This window comes from Rosa rugosa, chromosome 7, assembly GCF_958449725.1.
Source record: "Rosa rugosa chromosome 7, drRosRugo1.1, whole genome shotgun sequence".
NCBI lineage: Eukaryota > Viridiplantae > Streptophyta > Magnoliopsida > Rosales > Rosaceae > Rosa > Rosa rugosa.
The window spans coordinates 21,471,915-21,493,634 of NC_084826.1; the positions used below are offsets into that span (position 1 = coordinate 21,471,915).

Below are 21,720 nucleotides of genomic sequence, written 5' to 3' on the forward strand. Positions count from 1 at the left end.
GGGAAATTAGCAAAAACGTTGCATATAGCTTCATAATGTTGTTGTTTTTACTTCATATTTTGCTAAATAGTGAGAAATAGACCTTATATGCAGATTTCTGAAGCGTTGGCTGATGTTACTCCCTCTGGCCTCTGCAACTTGGAGGTCAGCAGCCATGGCGGCTGGTCTCCTGGAGGCAGTGCTTTGTGATTTTAGATCTAGGGTTTTTTTGGTTGTTGTTGAGCTTTTGGGCCTCGGTGTGTTATTTTCTGTTGGATGTAGGTTAATTAAGCTTTTGTCTATTGGGCTTCTGGGTCTAGGACCTTTGCTTCCTTATGTACATCTACTTCTTTTACATTTATAGTTGTTTTGTTAATGAATGAACTATTTGACCAAAAAAAAAAAAATGCAGTTCATGATTGCTGTTGCTTGTTCCATTACACAAAATGATGGCATGGAATAAAAAGAATTTGAATTTAAGCTTATTATTATTGGAAAACTATGTCAAAGATTTAAATTGCTTTTCCTCTAGCTACAACAAACATGACCATCCTACTCAAATAGCAACCGGCGACAATTACAACATGAATTTACTCTAAGTACTAGTTAAATTTATAACCAAACCAAACAAAATTTAAAACATTTGTAGTCTTTAATCACAAACCCACTACAAATGTGCCTATGATATTCGGCAATGCAGTTATTAGTACTCATCTGAGTTTTACTTCTCATGTTGAGTTAGAATGAAGTGCCACCAAAGATGCATAAGCACCTTCAGTGATATTCATTAGAGAATCATGGCTACCCTTCTCAGCAATGACGTCGTTCTTCACCACAGCAATTATGTCTGCCCCTTTAATCGTGGTAAGGCGGTGAGCAACGACCACAGTTGTTCTATTCACCATAACACTGTCCAAAGCATCTTGTACTATGCGTTCTGATTCTGCATCTAGTGCACTTGTAGCTTCATCGAGCAAGAGGATTTTCGGGTCTTTTAGAATAGCCCTTGCAATGGCTATTCTTTGCTTTTGCCCTCCAGATAGTTGAACCCCTCGTTCCCCAACAAAGGTGTCATAGCCTTGAGGTAGTAAATATATGAAGGTGTGTGCATTTGATGCTTTTGTGGCAGCAATGATCTCTTCTTCAGTTACATCTCCACGCTTGCCATAAGCAATGTTAGTCCGAATGGATTCGTTAAAGAGAATTGGTTCTTGACCAACCAAACCTATTTGTTGCCTCAACCAGTTTAGCTTGAACTTGTTGATTTCCACTCCATCTAATAGTACACGACCTGAATCGGGGTCATAGAATCACTCTATGAGACCTATCGATCACTGTCGATTTCCCACTACCACTCTCTCCAACCAAAGCAACAGTCTGTGTAGAAAAAAAAGTAATAAGCTAAGCATCATGCTGCAGTATCTGTAATACACCAAGTCATGATTTGTAACTACCTTTCCAGAGGGTATTTTCAAACAAATGTCTTTAAATATCTGCACATCTGGCCTTGTGGGATATTTGAAGCTAACATGCTTGAGATCAATTTCTCCGGTTATGCTCGATAATGTTATGCCTGTATCGCTGCTCGAATCAATCATAGGCTTGCTGTCAAGAATCTTAAATATCGAAGTTGCTGAGTCCTTTGCTTTGTTGGAGTCAGGACCCATACCACTAGATTCTGAAACCCCTACTGCTGAGATTGTCAAAGCAAAGAATATCTAAAAAATAATGATTTAGAATCAGAGCAAAAAACCCTCATGAATGGATGTAAGAGGAATGGAACGAGGAAGAAGTTTGAAACCTTACCATGAATACTTGTTCAAACGTAGCTTTGCCCATTTTTCACAAGAATAGCTCCAATATAGAAAATTAGCGCATTTGTACAGAACATTACGAAGAACGAGAAGCCAAAACCTACTCCACTCACTACTCCTAACCGTACTCCTTGTTTCATAGGAGCATCGCACTTCTTCTCGTAGGCTTCCATCACCTTCTTTTCAGAACAAAATGATGCAACAGTTCGAATGCTACCAATTGCATCATTTGCCACTTGTCTTGCTTCTTCATACAAAACTTGTAGGTAAATTTAATATATTAGCAGCACATTAAGTCTAGAATATAAATAACTTGTACGTGGGGAAAGACTCGACTGACCTTAGCATCTGCACTAAACCCTTGAAGAAATTTTGTTTGCAGTACTCGCATAATCAGCAATGGCGACATGGCTAAAATTATAAGCGCTAGTTTCCAGTTAGCTGTAAAACCTATAATCAACCCTGCTATGACTGTTGCTATATTCTGTGCAATCAATGCTAAAGCATCACCAACAAGAGCCTTCACGGTTGAAGCATCAGAAGACAACCTTGCACCAATGGCACCGCTAAAAGTACACAATGTTTCAGTTAAAATGTATAAGATAACTTAAAGCTCATTTAAATACTGTTTGTTTATCTCACCTTGAATTTGCAGGATCATCAAACCAACTGATTTGTTGGTGCACAACCTTCTGGAATGTCAAGGAACAAATTTGCTTTATCAATTTTCCACCTGCAATTGCAAATAAGATATTCTGCACTGGAATGACAGCCAGTGCAAAGCATCCCATCCCTACATACACTCCTGCCCATGTTTTTGAGTCTTCTCGTAGCTCGTTATGTGGTTCATAGAACATTTTAATGGCTTTTGAGAGTAGTAAGCCGAAAACAGGAAAAATTACTCCATGACCAGCTGCAGCAATGGCGCCAAGAAGCAAAATTGGAAGCTCATTTTTGTTCAGCATTGCCAACCTTTTGATGGAAACTGTTTTACGCTCTTCAGGATCAACCTTAGGTTTTCCAAGGCTCTCCTGTCTTGTACTTCAATTACGTGGCAGTTAACTAGAGCAGGAGTACCAAAGCTGCAAATGGTGGAGGATAGCCGGCTACCTGATGAACCTCTGCTTAAAGATGTCCCTATTGATAATCTCTTGCTTCCAAAGCTACGCATAGTGTTATATTTATCTAAACTAGTATCAAGATCAATTGGTTCCGTATCTTTTTCTTTAGCTCCTTCCTGCATATGCGAATTAGTTGGTTGTAAGCTCCTTCTGGATATTTGGTCAATTCATCATGAGTACCTACAAATCAAATGAACAACAAATTTATTTGGACAACAAGTCTATTGTAGATTGAGATTGATAGAGTACATATGGTTTTCCCTTTATGCACCACTGCTATTGCATCAGCATTTCTAATCGTTGTCAAGCGATGAGCAACAACAATAATTGTCCTATTTGACATTAATCTCACAAGTGCATCTTGAACTATTCGTTCAGACACAGTATCTAGAGCACTTGTAGCTTCGTCGAGAAGCAGAATTCTTGGGTTTTTCAAAATGGCTCTAGCAATTGCAATTATTTGCTTTTGTCCACCCGATAATGATGTTCCATGCTCACCTACCATTGTGTCAAGCCCCTGTTCAAAAAAAAAGAAAAAAAAAAAGAAACACGTGATTCTCTACTACATAGAACAAATCCTTACATATTATCAAAATGGTTGACACAACGTACAAAACAATTAGGTTCACCTGGGGCAGCTTATCAATGAACTTTGCTGCATTTGCAAGCTCTGTGGCTCTTCTAATCTCCTATTCGGTTGCATTTTCTTTCCCATATGCTATGTCTGCTTTATTGTTGTTGTAAAAAGATTTGGTTCCTGACTTACAAGCCCAATCCTTTCCCTTATTGATCTAAGATGTAAATTCTTCAAATCGACACCATCTATAAGCACTTCACCAGCTTCTGGATCGTAGAATCTTTCTACCAGGCTTATCACTGTTGATTTCCCACTTCCACTCTGCCCAACCAAAGCAGTCGTCGTGCCATTTGGAACATGTAATGAGAATCCAGCAAAGATCTGCACATCTGGCCTAGCAGGATACCTGAAGTACACATCTTTAAGTTCGACCTCTCCTTTAATAACAACTCCAGTAGTATCATAGGGATCAATCGTTGGTATTCGCTTGATGGTCTCAAGCATTTTGTATGCAGCAGCCTTCCCTGCTGTAAATGCATTGAGAGACGGTGATGTCCGTCCTAGTGACCTAGTACAAAAAATTAAGTAAGCATTACCATGATTCAAAAGAAAAACACCTAATTTTGCCCCAAAATGTAGATTATAGAGTACTAATATACTTACATTCCACCAGCCATCATTGCAAATAGAACATTAATGACTTGGCCCCCGTTATAGCCTTTCTCAATGATCATTTTGGATCCGTACCATATGGCAAGTGCATAAGTGCTAAATACAATAAGCATGAATGTACCAAGTCCAATCCCTGTGGCTAGTCCTTGTTGAACCATGTTTTTGTAGGCAATTTTCAGCTTTTGGTTGTATTTTTCTATCGCTTGCCTCTCTCCAGTAAAAGATGCAACCTATAATGCACAAATTTAACTATAACATAGCTAGTTATGTACTTTGATAACTTAGATGTTGGCGTGAGTCATACTTACCTTATTTATGTAGATATTCTGTAATATTATGTGATCTGTAATATTCTGTAATATTTGTAGTATTATTAGATTTACTACTTGCCTTAGGAGTAGTACTTGTCTTATTAGACACAATTGTAATTTGTATATAATTCCTTCTTGTAAGGTGAATGAGATATCGAAGTTATTCAGCCAAAATTATCTCTTGTTTTTCGTTATATTTGACTTGGTATCAAAGCAGAGATCCGATCCTGGACTCTGACTCATTGTTCTTTGATCCTTGACTCTTGTTCTTTGTGCTTGGATTTGTTCCTTGTCCTTTGATCCTTTCATCACCGTTGCCTTCTTATATTTCCAAGTACTTTGTTGTTTTTCCTTCCGCTGCATATTCACCATGGTGAAAGCTCCTTCTTCTCTGCGTCCCTCTCCTCAAGGTTCTTCCCCTGTGTTCTCCTCAAGTCTGACTTGTAACTACTGCAAGAATCCAGGCCACATCAAAGCAAACTGTTACAGGTTGGTTGGTTTTCCAGCAGGCTACTTTGATAGGCCCCGACCTCAGGACAACAAACCCAAGGGAAAGGCTGCGGTGACAAAACCAGATCACACCAACTTTGCTGGTAAGGATACCGCATCCGTAAGTTACGGTGGTAATGGTAAGATTGGAGTTGCTTTAAAAATTTCTGGCTTTACTGGTGGCAATACTTGGATAATTGATTCTGGAGCATCTGACCATATGACCTATGATCGTAGTTTCTTTCTTTTTCTCAATCCACCCTCTATTTCCTCTGTTGTCAATGCTAATGGTGATTCTTTTCCTGTTTTAGAAATAGGGTCTGTTCGTCTCACCCCTTCTTTGACACTACATGATGTTCTTTATGTCCCTGATCTCTCTCATCATCTTATATCTGTGCCTCAGCTTAATACTCAATCTCGGTGTTCTGTAACATTTTTTCCTTTGTATGTGATTTTTCAGGACCTCCTCACCAGGGAAATAATCGGCAGGGGTTATCTGAGGGGTCGACTATTCCATCTGGATTGCATGTTTGCCGGAATGAAGCCGGAGAAGGCAGTCCAAGCAGCTTTGATTTCGACTGGGGTTACTAATCAAGTTGAAGAATTATGGCTATGGCATCGGAGATTGGGACATCCTTCCTTTATTTTCATGAAGAAATCTATGCCATCCTTGTTTCTGGACATTGATGAGTCTAAGTTGCATTGTGAGTCATGTGTCTTAGCTAAAAGTCATCGTACTAGTTATCCTTTGAGTACTACTAGGAGTTTTTTTTCCTTTTGAGCTTATTCATTCTGATGTCTGGGGACCTTCCCGTGAGTCAACCTTGTCTGGCAAACATTGGTTTGTTTTGTTTATTGATGATTATACCCGTCTTACTTGGGTCGCTTTATTGAAACACAAATATGAAGTCTTCTCTGCTTTCCAAGAATTTTTTGCTCTAATTCAAAATCAATTTGGAGCCAATATTAGAGTCTTTCGTTCTGATAATGGGGGGGGGGGGGGAGTTTGTCAATTCTCAGTTTCACCAATTCTTTCATTCTCATGGGATTATTCATCAAACTACTTGCCCTCAAACCCCTGAACAAAATGGGGTGTCAGAAAGAAAGAATCGTCATGTTCTTGACATAGCTCGGTCTCTTCTATTTAGTGCTCATATGCGTAAGTATCTTTGGGGAGATGCAATTCTCACTGCTTGTCATCTCATCAATAGGCTACCTTCCTCTGTTCTCAATGGTCAAACCCCATATGCTGCCCTTTCAAATCATGTGTCTGTCCCTTCATTTTCTAATCTCCCTGCTCGTGTCTTTGGGTGTGTTGTGTTCGTCCATGTTCCTAAGAATCAACGGTCCAAACTCGATGCCAGGGCATTAAAGTGTGTATTTGTGGGCTATGGTGTTCATCAGAAGGGCTACAAGTGTTTTCATCCTCCTACACAGAAAGTTTTGTTACCATGGATGTCACCTTTTATGAGGATGCATGTTATTTTTCTCCCATCAATCATTCACTTCAGGGGGAGAAACACACTTTTTTTGGAAGAGAAGTCTTGTGGGATTAAAATTCAGCCAATTGAAGCCAATGACACTCCTGCAGAAACAGAAAAGGCAATTGCCGAACAGAGCATTGCGAGTTCCGAAACAGAAAAGGCAATTGCTGAATCGTCTACCCTTCATCATGTAACTGCCGAACAGAGCGTTGCAAGTTCCGAACCAAAAAATACAATTGTCGAATCGTCTACCCTTCAAGAAGAAGCTCCTAATCACTCAGTCTCTCCCTCTCCATCAGTGGTCTCCCCTGTTCAATCTTCATCTGAGAATGCCAGCGAACACGACGTCCAAAATTTAGCAGTTCAAGAAGGCCTAGCTCCTCCACCCCTCTTAGATACAGATAACCCTTGTCAACCAATCCCTGAGGAGCGTCCCACTCTTGAGGTTAGTGGTGTTTCTTCTAACTCTGATAATTGTGATAGTGTGTATGTTTTGCCTCCTAGGTCCACCTGTGGTAAACCACCTCGTCAATATGAACCAAGTTTAGATGTTAAGTCTAAGTAGCTAACTTTGTATCCACCCACCGGTTATCCAAATCTCATGCTTCTTTTGTGAATCAACTATCCTCTGTATGTGTTCTGATGTGCTCATATTTTCCTATATTTCTATGCCTCTTAATCTTGATATTTATGTTTAGTTCTCTTTATTTATGATTCATTTACATCTTTTAGTGTTTTTGTAGGTTTGTTTCGTAGAAAGAAGAAAAGAAGCCAAAATGAGCTAAGTAGGATTGAAAGGCAATGTACAATTCCAAGTCCCAGAATCTGCCTGTTCAGAACACCAAACTTCACCGAATTACTGGGAGTTACTCAGATCGAATCAGACAATGAGCCTTATATCATTGGAAAGCTACGGATGTCAAATTTCTGTAGAATTTTACGGATCTCGATTTCGATTCTTCTAGAGCAAGTTATGATTATTTGAGTGAAGATAGGTCGGACAGGAAATCTGCTCGGGAATTTACAACCATTTGTGGAGAACTCAAGTTCCGTGGCACAAGATCATCAATCCTAATGTTTCAAGGAAGTTAATTCAGATGAGTATTCAATGATGAACTTATTCCTACTTCTACAAGAGATATTTCAAGGTTTTCCCATTCCAAATGAAGAACTGAATCTAAATCCAAGTTTTACAAGGAAACATGAAGCCAAAGATGAGCAGAAATCTTCCCTATATAAGGGAGCACGAATTTACATGAGAGGAGGAGTCTCGGGAGCACAATGTAGACGCCTAAGGAGCAGAGATGACTCATCCATCTTTCCCTTATTTTCCCCTTCCATTCTTTTTATGTTTTTCCTATGTTTTATTTAGTTATCTTTTGCTAAACCTTTTTCTAGGGTTAGGATAATTCTCTATCATGATTGTTTATGTACTTTGATGTTTTATTGATGGATTTATAGTTTCTTTATGATGAATTCTTAGTCACTATTTGAATTGATGCTTTATGTTTAAGTTCTTTGATTGATCACCTTAGGGCTTTGCATATAGTAATTGGAAGACAAATTTGAAGCAGAGATGCAATATAATTTGATTAGCTTCTTGTGATTAAGTGTGGTAAATTACATTATTACTTGAGAAAGACTAATGGTTTGCTTGATTCCCTTGTTTTCTAAAGCGTAATGAGTCTTGCATATTAAATTTATACCTGAGAAGGATAAACTGCATAGTTAGGATATAAGATCTTTACCCGAGAGGGAGAGCATCATACACTTAAGGAAAACTATGGTCTAGAGTACCTGAGAAGGACTTAGATACGGGAATTATCATCTAGAGAAACAAAAGAATATGTTAATTGCATTGAAACATAAATAGGATTGTTAGCGATTGATTCTGAAACCCTAGGTTTTATCATTATTTGTTTCTTTCTTTCTTTCTTTCTTTAATTTTCACATTATTTCTTTATTCAAAAATCCAAAAACCATATCTTCTTTAGTTTGATTGTTTATGTGTTTGGATTAATTAGGTTAGGATTTAAATTGATCACTTGGAACGACCTCGTACTTGCACACTATACTAACGACGATTCGTGCGCTTGCGAGTTTTAATTAAAATTTCACAACAGTTCCCAGTAAAGTGCAAGATGCTCTCAAGGATCCCAAATGGTCTCAAGCGATGAATGAAGAGATGGAGGCATTGGAGAAGAATAATACTTGGGAGTTGGTGCCACCTCCACAAGGAAAGAGAGTTGTTGGATGTAGATGGGTGTTCACTATCAAACACAATGCAAATGGTTCAGTGAACAGGTATAAGGCAAGACTTGTTGCAAAGGGATATACTCAAACATATGGCGTGGATTATGAGGAGACCTTTGCTCCAGTAGCAAAGATTAATACTGTTCGAGTGTTGATGTCTCTAGCAGCTATTCTAGATTGGCCTTTGCAACAGTTTGATGTAAAGAATGCCTTTTTACATGGAGAACTATCTGAAGAAGTCTATATGGATCTACCACCAGGATATGAGGCAAGCACAAGAGGTAGATTTGTGTGTAAGTTAAATAAGTCATTGTATGGACTCAAACAATCATCACGAGCTTGGTTTGGAAGATTCTCTCAAGCTATGCGTCGTTTTGGGTACAAGTAGAGCAACTTTGACCATACATAATTGTTTCTGAAACGCAGTGAAGGTAAATTAACTGCCTTGATTATTTATGTTGATGATATGATAATTACTGGTGATAATTCAGAGGAGGTTGAAAGATTAAAAGATCTGCTTGCATCAGAGTTTGAGATGAAAGATCTTGGTTCTCTTAAATATTTTTTGGGGATTGAGGTCGCCAGGGGGAGTTCAGGAATTTTCTTGTGCTAGAGAAAATATGTGCTTGATTTGTTGACAGAGACAGGAATGTTAGGGTGTAGACCTGCTGATACTCCTATTGAGCAGAATCATAAACTGGCTGAGTACCCTAATCAAACTCTTACAGAGAAGGCTCGCTATCAAAGATTAGTTGGCAGATTAATTTATCTCTCACATACTCGGCCAGACATTGCATATGCAGTTAGTGTTGTGAGTCAATTCATGCATAATCCAAGTGAAACTCATATGGAAGCTGTGATCTGTATTCTGAGGTATTTAAAGTCTGCACCTGGAAAAGGCTTGATGTTTTCAAAGCATAATCATCTGGATATTAGTGGTTATACAGATGCAGACTGGGCAGGTTGTGTTACGGATAGAAAATCCACTTCTGGTTACTTCATTTTTGTAGGTGGTAATCTTGTTACTTGGAGAAGTAAGAAACAAAAGGTTGTGGCAAGGTCAAGTGCTGAAGCAGAGTATAGAGGTATGGCTCATGGAGTTTGTGAATTACTTTGGTTAAGAAATTTACTTCGTGATTTGGGATTTAAACCCAAACGAGCCATGGATTTGTATTGCGATAATAAGGCAGCGATGGATATTGCTCACAACCCAGTTCAACATGACAGAACTAAGCATGTTGAGGTTGACAGACATTTCATTAAAGAGAAGCTTGATGCTAAGCTTATCTCTTTTCCGTTTGTCCACTCAGAAGAACAATTAGCTGATGTTCTCACGAAGGCAGTATCGAGCAAGACATTTCATGACTCACTTGGCAAGTTGGGCATTCGTGATCTGTATGCGCCAACTTGAGGGGGAGTGTTGGCGTGAGTCATACTTACCTTATTTATGTAGATATTCTGTAATATTATGTGATCTGTAATATTCTGTAATATCTGTAGTATTATTAGATTTACTACTTGCCTTAGGAGTAGTACTTGTCTTATTAGGCACAATTGTAATTTGTATATAATTCCTTCTTGTAAGGTGAATGAGATATCGAAGTTATTCAACCAAAATTATCTCTTGTTTTTCGTTATATTTGACTTTAGATAATGATATTAAACATCAATGCCTAGTTAAAGAACTTACTGTTCTGATGGCTCCGACAGTCTGTTCTACTATACTACCAGCTTCCGCGTAAGCACGTTGCCCGCATGTTGACATTTTTGAAACAACAGTGGCCATGACTCCACCAGCAATGACAATAACAGGAATGCAGGATAGCAATACCAAGTTTAGAAGCCATCCTTTGATAAAAGCAATTACAAAACCGCCGAAAAAAGTTGAAATGAGTTGTATAAACTTCCCCACCTACATATATCACAAATCAACAAGATATAATGAGTAAGAACTAACCATTGCAGCTACCGCTGCATAATGCCACTCATGGTAGTGATTTAACTTGTGAAGTATCTTAACAAATTAGCTACCTTTTCTCTCATGGCATCTTGAATGAGAATGGTGTCCCCTGACATTCTCCCAATGATCTCTCCAGTGTTAGTTTGGGTGTCAAAAAATCCAATATCTTGTCTTAGTATTGTTTTCAAGTACAAGCCTCTAATTCGAGTAGCTTGTCTTTCCCCAGTCACCATCCAACAAGACACCTCTACACATATATAACAACCATCGAGCAATATACTAGTAAGCATGACTAATTTTAGACTTTGTTTTATTGCTAAAACATAATCAAAAGCCAACTATGTGTGGCTACTTATCCACCTAATTATCAAAGTAAACACTTACGCAAAAATGCAGCAAGACCGGTACCAATGGCCAAATATTAAAAATTTTAGAGACACCTGAAACATATATATGAAGGAGGAATTAGTAAATTAAATGAGAAAGGCTGCAACATATAACTTATCACACATTATGCATCGTATATTGGGTTTCTCCGATCCCAATTTCTTTTGCTTTTGTCTTTGCTTTGAGTATTCAAGTATTTAAATATTTTTTTTCAAGAGTTATAAAAAAATATCTTTTTCTATGTTTAGCATGCACACTGAGGGGGGAAAACATACTACATGAGGAGAATAGGGGGGAAATTGAAATCATCTGACTCCATTGAGATTTCTTTTTGTTTGGTTAGAAAAGAAACTCATAGTACAAAGCATTGGGATTTATCTAAATTTGTGCTTCTTTTAAGAATAAACACATTAATGACCCTGTCAATGAGTTGTGCATGTTGACCGACAGTGTGGAGGTCATAGTTCAATTCTTACTAGCATCATGAGGTGGGGTTAAAAATTGTCATTTCTTCTAAAAAATAACGTATACAAAAATGAAATGAGAATTAGTATCAATTTTCTAAAGAAACACATCTCTAGAATATTGATGCTTAATCACATTTTACAAATGAGATTTACCATTAAATCTAGCTATTCCTATGAACCATAATAAGAAAATAAAAGTAATGTTGGGTGGCAACGGAGGTGCATTTACATTGTATTATAGGGTATGTACGTACTTGAGAAACTATAGGGACGATATGAGCTGGGTCAGTAGCTCCAAAAGTATTGATAAGACCACCAAAGACGAGCGTCATAAGGGGCTGCGATATCCCATTTCCAATCGCACTCAGACTTCCGACAACCATTAATGAAATGTCATACCGATCAGCAAACATAAACAACTTGTAAAAAGAAACACTTTGCTTATCTTGCTCACTAGCTTTATTCTTAAACATTGTCCTCTCTCCTCCTGGTTCCATGGTTAAAGTATCTTTTCAAGTTGTGAATTGACGATCATCACCATCTTTATATGTATATATAAAAAAATTAAAAAAATTGTTTGTTTTTAAGGTTGTTGCAAGTTGTTATTTGTTAGTTATCCTAGAGGTAGAAAATATGCTAGTTATTCCCTTCCTCTCTGGCTCTCTACTATTTTGATATTGTGTGTTACTGTGTTATTATACTTATACTTCCTCTCTGGCACTCCTAGAGAGTAGAGACCAGCAAAATAAGAAACTCATACTTGTTCAGGTGGAAGTAAAACCGTATAGTTCAATTTAGGGTTTATGCACGTGCTTCCATTCTAAAATTTGCTATTTATAACTATGTCTTTATTTAAAGACACGCAATCAAATTGTATAACACTTTAATTCATATTATCAAGTACCACGGATTTATATTGAAATTTTAGTAATATTTTTCTTGTTTAGGATAATGAGGCAGTGATCCTAATTTTAGAATATTTTCTTCAACATCCTCCTCTGAAAAGGCTACTTACACATTCGATACATTTAGCTGCCTACAGGAAGCCTGCTCACCTAAAGAACAGTATTTAAGGGATTGTGAGGGAAAAATGAATATAATGGTTGAAAATAAGAGAAATTCTTAGGTGGGGGTTTCCCCACCACGTGGCTTTATGGCCACCCAATCAGAAGAAATGAAATTTTTCATCTTTTCCGAAACTGCCCCTACTCCCTAAAGTGCAATACCCAAAACACCCCCCTGCTGGGCAGTGATTGGTCCTCCCCACCACGTGTCCGTGCGGTCCACCCCACGCAAGATTCTCTCTGAAAATAAAAGCACAATTTTAAGTTTTTATAATTTCAGCTTTTTAATTTAATATATGTGGTTGAGATGTATTTATCTCTCACATTCCTTTAAAACTATCTCTTAGGTAAGCAGGCCTGTTGTAGAAAGTATGATAGAAAACAATTGGAACCACAAAAAAAAAGTTATACGGATTTCAACTTTCAAGTTCATATAATTGGGTCTTTGTAAGGAAACTATTTGAGATATGCTAAGTAGCTCATTTAATATTAATTTATAGAGTGCATCTACCGCAAGAATTCTTGCACTCAAATTGTTAGACAATGATAAAGCGTACTGATAAGTTTAATTTAAGGGGAATTTGATTCTACACCCAAATTCACCCACACCTTTTAGATTAAACCCATCTATAAGATTGTTTTAATATACACCCAAACCTATTAATTAGGTTTATCTAAAAAAAAAAAAAAACCTATTAAGTAGGATAAATATTAAAACCCATTGTTGTTAAGAATTACTAAAGCTGCCACCATCCCCAAACTTTCTGTAGATGCAACTCTTGAAAAGGTTGCACAAAGACATCGTCCAGAATTAATCAACTCTTGATTCCAGTAATTGAAATCAATACCTGGGTTGGAGGTTATGTAATCTCCACATTCAAAAGCTTGAATTATAGGTGCCTAAGTCATTCTCTGAATGATTTAGGTACAAATTGTGAACTCCCTGAATAATAGGTACCTAAATCATTTGCTTATGTTAAAACCCACACGATGTTTAACGCTTGAATGATAGACAAAATTCTGCAATTTTACCTATGGTTTATTATACCTAAGTTATTCCCTAATTGATAGGTACAAATTGTGAATTTCTAAATGATAGGTACCTAAATAATTTGCTTATGTTAAAACTCACATGATATTTAACACCTATATGATAGAAAAAATTATACAGTTATACCTATGGTTCATCTAGAAATACCAAAATTAGCAAGTGAAAGTTAATGACAAGTGTGTTGGATTATTCTATTTCATTTCCAGTAAATAAGGTGAAATGAATATTTTACTAAAAAGTCAACGGCTATATTTGAGAAACATTTTACCTATTCAATCAGAAGGGTAAAATAGTCAAACTAAAAAAACGTGAAAAATCATAATTATAGACTTAAAACCTATAAGAAAGGTTTAATTATGTGAATGGGTGTAGACTAAAAGAAAATATAGGAATGAGTGTTTCCTAATAGGAGCTTCATTTTTTGGGTATTTTTCTTTCTTTCTAATTTTCTCTTAATTTAAAGTATTGCAAGTAGCAGGCTTGCTCACCTAAGAGACAATTTTAAGGGACTGTGAGGAACAAATGCATCTCAGCCACATGTATTATATATGGTATAATTTATTATCCACAATTAAATATGATATAATTTTTCAATTTTTTAATTTTTAAAATTTAATCAAATAATTAATCATGAAAATGAATAGAATTAATATAATTTGCAGAGAGAACATAATAGGAGAGTTAAATAAATTCTGAAAGATGCTCCCCTGTAATTTTAGAGTATGTTGTAAAATAGGAAATCTGTTAAAGGAAAAACACGTTATGTGCCTTCGTCAAAGTAACTGATGAAGAATGAATTAGGGAATTAGGAAATTAGCCGTTACAGCTCAATCATCCATTATTCTCATTATTGTAATTGTTATTACCATTGTAATCCTCACCCTATATAAAGGGACTATCTAATGAAATGAGTAGATGAATTTTCCCATTTTACTTTTACACGTTATCAGCACGCTCAGAGCCAATAGCCAAGAAAAGAAAAAAAAAACCCAAATCTGTCAAGCCGAGCCGCCGTTCTGCACGCACCAAGCAACTTGTGCGTCAGTCAGCCAACGACAACCTTGGCCCACATCTATCCTCCTGCCCACCTTTGTCACGCAGGTCGATGTGCGCAACTTTCTCAACCAACCAAATCAGCAGGCCTAGCAGAAGCCTAAAAACATCACTACGCACGCCTGCATCAACACACGCGTGCTCTAGGATCGTCTTGTTTTCTCGAAACCAAGTATGTTCTCTTTTATTTATTTAATTTCATACTCCAGTAAATTTAATTATTTACAATTAGAACTTTTGAGCTTGTATGGTTAGATAATATTTATCGTTTTAGCATGCCTTGTTATTTTATCTATGTTTAATTATTAATAGAAATTTGAGCATGCTATATTATTACTGTTATTATGTGTAGCATATATTTTGTTATATATTATTTGTGAAATTTGAGCACGTCCTGTAATTTATGTTACTACCTTCTATAATTGTTTTATTTAGCATGTTATATATAAATTGAGTTTTGCCCTGATAATGAAAATTCATGCGCATTATAAATACATAATTACCGTGATAAAGTATTTTCACATAGCATCGAAAAAAATGTGACCATTACGAATCTTGGTCTTGAAATCTAATTCATTTCCTTGGAAAATAATTCACGTGGATGTCTTTATGACTGCATAATTTATATATATTCTCTCTTTTTTATGTAAATGGCTGATCCAACTCGACCTGAATTTGATATTTTGGACTCAGAAGGACTTGAGTACCATCGTTGGGTTTCCGATGTGGAAATCGCCTTTGTGGTAAAAGACTACACTACCACCATCAAAACTCCCACCAACCCCAAAGACGATGGACCGTCTAACAAGGTGAAAGCAAGTGTCTTAATGTTTCTAAGGCGACATATTGATCCTAGCCTATGCTGGGAGTACCTTCAGTTGAAGACACCCAAAGAACTGTGGGATGCCCTTAAGGGACGTTTTGAGAACATTCATGACACTTTGCTCCCAGAACTGACCGCTCAGTGGAATGAAATCCGCTTGCTTGACTACAAAATGGTCAATGACTTCAACAAGAACATGTTGCGCCTAAAGGCACGTCTCAATTTCTGTGGAAAGGAACTCACAGAAGATGATATGATCTAGAAGACTCTTTCCAATTTTCTTACTTCAGCACTTATACTAGCGAACTAGTACATAGGCTGGAGTATGACAACAAAAGAATCACAACCTTCAATAAGTTGATCAACCTACTGCAAGTGGTTGAGAGGCATAATGAGGTTATTTTGAACAATAATGTCAGGCTCGTTGGGACAAAGAAAATTCCTGAGGCTAATTATGGCAAGGTGAATGGTGGAAAGAACCCCAATGCAAAGGGGGTTGGACGTGCTGATCTCTACCCACGTGAAAACAATGCACCACGTGGAAAGGGACATGGCGGTCGTGGTATGGGCGGTGGAGGCTCTCCCAATGTATGGTGCAGACTGCAGAGATGCTGGTGCTGGCCCTAGTGGTCATGGAAACAGGGTGCAAAAGGCACCTAAGAACCCTTCAGTCAAAAAGGAAAGAGTTGGCAATGAACCATGCTATAAGTGTGGAATTATTGGGCATTGGTACAAGAAGTGTCAAGCAAGCAACAGAGTAGCAGGCACTTACAAGAGGTATATGGAGTCTAAAGAACAAGAGGCTCACTATATGGAAGAAGGAGACCATGACCCAGACGTAAACCTCACAATTGCAGACTTCAATGGCAACAAGGAACTTGCTCAGTCAATGGATGCTCCAGATTATGACTGATCTGCTTAATTTATTTATTTTATTTTTCAAAGACAGTTGTGAAGGCATAATGCCTCATTTTTTTAATTAGACTATTGCTTGGTCTTAAAGTTTATTTAAACAATGGTTTGATGAATTAGATTTCTGAACAAGACCTTGATTTGATTATCATTGGCTTATTAATAAATTTCAAATTTTTTTTTCTGAAGCATTGAATTTATTCGATTTTATTTACTACACATATCGAAGTAGCACTATAAAGATGTAAAGCAATACATCTAGAAAAATTAGTAGAATGAAAAGATTATCATTCTACCTAAATCGAAATACTCTAAAGAATATGAGATATATTTTTTTGAATTATTTAATAATACCTCTCATTTACTTGTACTCTTGTAGGAATGAATCGAGGAGAGCTTGAGTGCTTAGTTGATAGTGGGACTACCCACACCATATTAAGGAATAGGCAATTATTCATTGAATTAATAGCCTATAATTCCTCTGTGACTATTGGATCATCACAAGTAATAAAAGGGCGAGGAACTGTCAAATTTTTGCTGCCTAACGGCACAATGTTTAAAGTCACAAACGCTCTGTATGCACCAAGAGCTAATCGAACCTTGTTAAGTTTCAAAGATATTAGTGCCAACGGTTATCATATAGGAACCCACTGTGAGAATGGAACCGAATACCTTTATATTACCTCTAATGAATGTGGAAGGAAACGCATTTTAGATAAACTAATGAGTCAATCTAGTGGACTGTACCTCACTACTATCCGGATAATTGAATCCTACGCTGTCGCCAACAATGAAATGTGAGACACTGACTCATACAGGCTTTGGCATGACTGCCTAGGGCACCCTGGTCGTGACATGATGATCCGTATTTTAAAGAACTCACACAGACATCCCTTCTTTCGAGTGAAAAAGAAAATGGGAAAAACTTTCTGAAACGCCCCGATTTGCACCTCATCAAATCAAAGTCATTACAATGCCGCGAACTCTTAAAACCCAAGCTAAGATATTCTTAACTTAGATCCTAAAAGCCGTAAGGCAAAAGAAATAAAATCTGGATATTTTGGTAATTGAGGCACTGTGACGCGCTTAAGCTGGTGAGGTGTTGTTTGGGGCGTTACATTTATCTTATTAAATATTAATAATATTGACGTTTTTACTTAAACAACGTAGTGAAGGTAAATATAATTTCAAGAACCCAAATTTTTATTCTCTAAAACCCCAAAATTTTCTCTCAATTTTTTTTTTGTTGATATTAAAAATTTATAACTAAAAGAAACTATGCCAAATCCTTACTCAAAATGGAAAGGTTTCTTGTTTGCTCGCTCATGCATGTATCGTTATCTCTTAAATGCAGGCACACATATATGTCCTTAATTATGATAAGATTTTTTTTTTTGATTAATCATCAAGAACTTTATTGATTAAATAGAGCAATTACAATCAAAAGCTAAAACAACTAGAATGCTTTCTGGAGCTTGGTCTATCCATACTTGAGTAGTATTGGATTCATAGGCAATGGCTGCTAACCTATGTGCCACAGAATTGGCAGTTCTAGGAGCAAAAGTGAATGTCAGATTATGTACCATCTTACTGCATTGTTGTATATCCAGCAACAAATTGGTATTTTCATTGAGATCAAAATCTTCTTCTTCAATCTCTTGTATGGCAACCTGGCAGTCACTTTCAAGGCAAGAGTCTTGAAGGCCCCTCTGCCGCAGAAACTCGATGCCCTCTCTGATTGCTAGCAGCTCTACCTGCTTTGAAGATGAAACATGTTGTACACACTTTGAAAAAGCAGCAACAAAAGAACCATCACTTCTCCTGATTACTCCACCAATACCTCCAATATCTTTAGAAGGCAAGAAAGCTCCATCAACATTGATTTTGAGCTGCTGACTTGATGGTAAATTAATTATGATAAGATTAATGAATGACAACAGTAAATTAATCGTGAGGAATTGTTTCGTGATCTCCTCCCAGAGAAAGTCTTGCGTACGTCTCCAATATCATGTGTTTGGTACAGCTGACCAAACAGTGCTATACATGGAAGTGTTTTGAGTATTTGACTTAAAAAAACAGAAGTAGTTTCAAAATAAGAATAATTTTTTCTAGATTTTAATTGGGCAGCAGCATCGCTACGTGATACGGCTGCGTATATAAGAAATTTGCCTCCTCCCATCACTAACATAAGGCTTGCCCCAATATGTATGGCAACTAATCAGAAAATGATAGCACAACGCGTCAAAGCATGCATAGGATGACTTTGAACGATCCTTCAATACGGTGGCTGCAGATGAATCTATAATCGTAGGGGATAAATTCTAACTTTCAATAGCCCTATAATTCAAAGACGTCAGAAATATAGATGTTCATGAGTCAGAATCATAAACTTTCATTTACAATCATTAACATTATTGGTTATGTTATTTAAACCGAGTGTATATTCATCTCTTAGCCGGAAATATTCTTTATCCGTAGATACAATCTGCGTATCATAAACTACTATCAAGTGACAGACATTACTCCATGGAGACAAACTATTATCTGGTGACAAACTTCTACTACAGATTGATCGCTACTCTGCGACTGCATGAATTGATTCTACTATTAATATATTTGATATACAAGAAAAAGACGTAACCAAAAGGCAAAAGTAAGCAAGAGAAGCAAGATCTATATGATGAACATTTAATATTGCTGTACTGGGTTCTTCAATAATCATAGTTTCATAGGATATTTCAAACCACGAAGGAAATCCCACATAATATCCTTCTTTATTCTCATGCAGGATGAGATCATTGGAAAAACGTGACTAGCCATTAATGTAGTAATGTACAACATATGCCATATCTAAAATCGATCATCTCCAATAACAAATAATAACGAAAAATACTAGTGCAATCAATACACAAGAAATTTTAATTAAGTAAAGGAAAAAAAAAAAAAACACAAATGAAGGGGGTTCGTTGATTTCTACCAAAATCGTTCCTACTTTCTCATCCTTCTCAATAAACAAATATATATCATGATCACCCTTCTCCAACTAGTCTCTGATTTCTAAAACTCTAAAGAAGAGAAACCACAGAGACGAAGATCGGGAAAACCCCCCAAAAATAAACAAATAAAAGTAAAACCAACTCCAAAACCCAAAAATATATACAAATGGATTGTTTAATGGAGTAACAAGCTAGAAAGATCTTCTAAAAGATCGATCTCAATCATGCAGCACCTTTGTTAGCTTGGACCTGAGGCTGCATGTGAGCCTGGGCTTGAGCAAAGGGAACGTGACTGTGTAACCTTGAATGGTTATTGGTTAGACCAGAAGAAGGAGAAGAAGACTTGATGGTGGTGTTGGTGGTTGGGTTGGTGGTAGTAGTGTTGGGGGAGGCGGTAGTGACGACGCGCTCACAGGAGGGACACATTGTGAGAGTGGTGGCAGGAAGCTGCATGTAGAAAGGTTGAGAGGTTTTCAAGGCTCTTAATTCTTGCAGTTCCTTTTGTAACCTTCTGTTCTCTTCTGTCAGTGTTTCGCAGCACCTCTTTAAGTACTCACAATCTACTTCTGTTTGCTTCAGCTTGGTCCTGTGTGATCAATTTGAATTACATCATTGAATATTTCACCAAACAATACAAGCAACAAAATAATTCCAAATCCATGTGCACATGAACAGTGCCCCAAATATTAATACAACAGTAATGGGTTTTTTGAGATTTATTTAAACAATAAAAATAAATGAGTAAGGAAAATAAAAATACCTTGCTCTTCGATTCTGAAACCACACTTCCACTTGGCGGGGACGAAGATTTAACTGTTTTGCCAGAGCTATTTTTTGCTTCTGCAAAATGTTAAGTCACAGATTAATCAACTAATAAATAAATGTTTTCTTTTTTGGTCATAAAACTAATAAATAAATGTTACGGACATGTATAGCAAAGAATCAAAGATTGAGTCTTTGGTATTGAATTTTTGGTTTTGTCTTTAGCTTTTTGACTTACGGGATTTAAGGTGCTGTGTTCTTTGAAGCTCTCTTCAAGAAAAGCCGATTGGTCCTTGGAGAGCCTGAGTTTCTTCCGAGTCGACCCGTTCTCGTCGTCGTCACTCGCTCTTGAACTCGCTCTCTCCGTCTCGAGCACCTCCAAATCCAAGTCTCTCTTGCTTCTCCTAACACCGAAATCCATCTGGAACGACGACACGGTGCTGTTCGGAGAAGAGAGCTGCGCCGCCGCGTCTTCTGCCTCATCGGCCGTACCCGCCACCAAGGGGAACCGATTTACATCCAGCCCCTTTCCTGGTTCATCTAGACCGGCCGGTTCGGACACTGCCACTGTAATAAAATGCAAAAGTACCCATCTAATCAAAAACCCATTTCAGACAAAACCAAAAACACAAACCCATTTCAGCACACAACAATTAAAGACTCGGGACGTGTTTTGGTGCTAAGAAAATCAACCCACATGACATGGATTTTATTTACAAAAAAGGACATAGAAAATGAACGGGTAGTTAGTTATTTACAGTTATCAGTGAGCCAGGGGAAGCGAAGCTGAGAAGAAGTCTTCATAACCGGGGCAGAAGGCAAGAGATTGAGCTGAATAGGTGGATCTGATGAAACCCTTCTTCTTCTTCGACTACTCTCATCTTCTTGATCATAACCTTCACGGCTTTCCCTGCTTCCTAGGGCCATGCAAAACCCTAGATCCTTGTTGCTACCCATGCTTGGGGTTTTGTCAAGGAAGAGAAACTGCTTTGGAGCATCGCCTAAGCTGAGAGCAAGCTCCATTTTTGACTGTTAGTTGAAAAATAATGGTGGAAAGGGAGGAGGGCCTTGGAGGAGTATAAAAAGAGAGAAAAAGAGAGAGATGAATAAGAGAGACCAAAGTGAACAAGTCTAATAAATAGAGTCCTATGTCTATCCACTCTCTACATATTTTAATGTAATGTGTGTGTAAACATAGAAACACAACTCCCTTTTATTTTCTTTTTGGTTCTGTGAGGAGAGAGAGAGAGAGAGAGAGAGAGAGAAGAAGAAGAAGAAGAAGAAGAAGAAGAAGAGAGAGAGAGAGGAATTGACCGACAAATCCAGGTTGACAAACGCACGTGAATCTATTTAATTATACATCGGTTCATACACGAGACTAGAGAGAGAGAGAAGAGAAAAGAAAGAGATCCGGGTCGGAGTCGGGGTCAGACCAAAATAAAAACACAATAGATTTTATCCTTTTGGTAGTCAAAATATTATTAGCGCATGCATGCTCCGGCTCTGCTGCAAAAGATTGTGTTCTTCGACTATTGTTTTTTTGTG

The 21,720-nt window shown here is 37.4% G+C and overlaps 2 protein-coding genes and 1 pseudogene across 3 annotated transcripts; 1 reads left to right on the forward strand and 2 right to left on the reverse strand.

Annotated features, from left to right (window-relative positions):
* Window positions 1–707: 707 nt before the first annotated feature.
* On the reverse strand, window positions 708–11,969 carry LOC133722541 (ABC transporter B family member 9-like; annotated as a pseudogene).
* On the forward strand, window positions 4,455–5,593 carry LOC133719830 (uncharacterized). Of its 2 annotated transcripts, none has more exons than XM_062146012.1 (2): window positions 4,455–5,103; window positions 5,424–5,593. In XM_062146012.1, exons 1-2 carry the CDS (start codon window positions 4,845–4,847, stop codon window positions 5,552–5,554), a joined length of 390 nt encoding a protein of 129 aa, XP_062001996.1. In that variant the 5' UTR covers window positions 4,455–4,844; the 3' UTR covers window positions 5,555–5,593. The 2 variants fall into 2 exon arrangements, with proteins under 2 accessions (XP_062001996.1, XP_062001997.1); XM_062146013.1 differs by having other exon boundaries at window positions 4,455–5,067.
* A 7,295-nt stretch (window positions 11,970–19,264) lies between the features above and the next one.
* Window positions 19,265–21,384, reverse strand: LOC133722542 (homeobox-leucine zipper protein HOX11). The gene is made up of 4 exons (XM_062149422.1): window positions 20,934–21,384; window positions 20,414–20,742; window positions 20,174–20,253; window positions 19,265–19,999 (listed from the first exon to the last, which is right to left on the reverse strand). The coding sequence occupies exons 1-4, from the start codon at window positions 21,196–21,198 to the stop codon at window positions 19,636–19,638; spliced, it is 1,038 nt and encodes a 345-aa protein (XP_062005406.1). The 5' UTR covers window positions 21,199–21,384; the 3' UTR covers window positions 19,265–19,635.
* Window positions 21,385–21,720: the final 336 nt, after the last annotated feature.

Excerpts from the sequence above, each read along its gene's own strand:
- LOC133719830 (XM_062146012.1), top strand. The coding sequence starts at position 4,845 with ATGGTGAAAGCTCCTTCTTCTCTGCGTCCCTCTCCTCAAGGTTCTTCC. Across the intron at positions 5,104-5,423 it reads CGTAAGTTACGGTGGTAATG|GACCTCCTCACCAGGGAAAT; the intron begins GTAAGATTGGAG and ends GTGATTTTTCAG.
- LOC133722542 (XM_062149422.1), bottom strand. The coding sequence starts at position 21,198 with ATGGAGCTTGCTCTCAGCTTAGGCGATGCTCCAAAGCAGTTTCTCTTC. Across the intron at positions 20,743-20,933 it reads CCCCTGGCTCACTGATAACT|TGGCAGTGTCCGAACCGGCC; the intron begins GTAAATAACTAA and ends ATTTTATTACAG. Across the intron at positions 20,254-20,413 it reads AACACAGCACCTTAAATCCC|AAGCAAAAAATAGCTCTGGC; the intron begins GTAAGTCAAAAA and ends AACATTTTGCAG.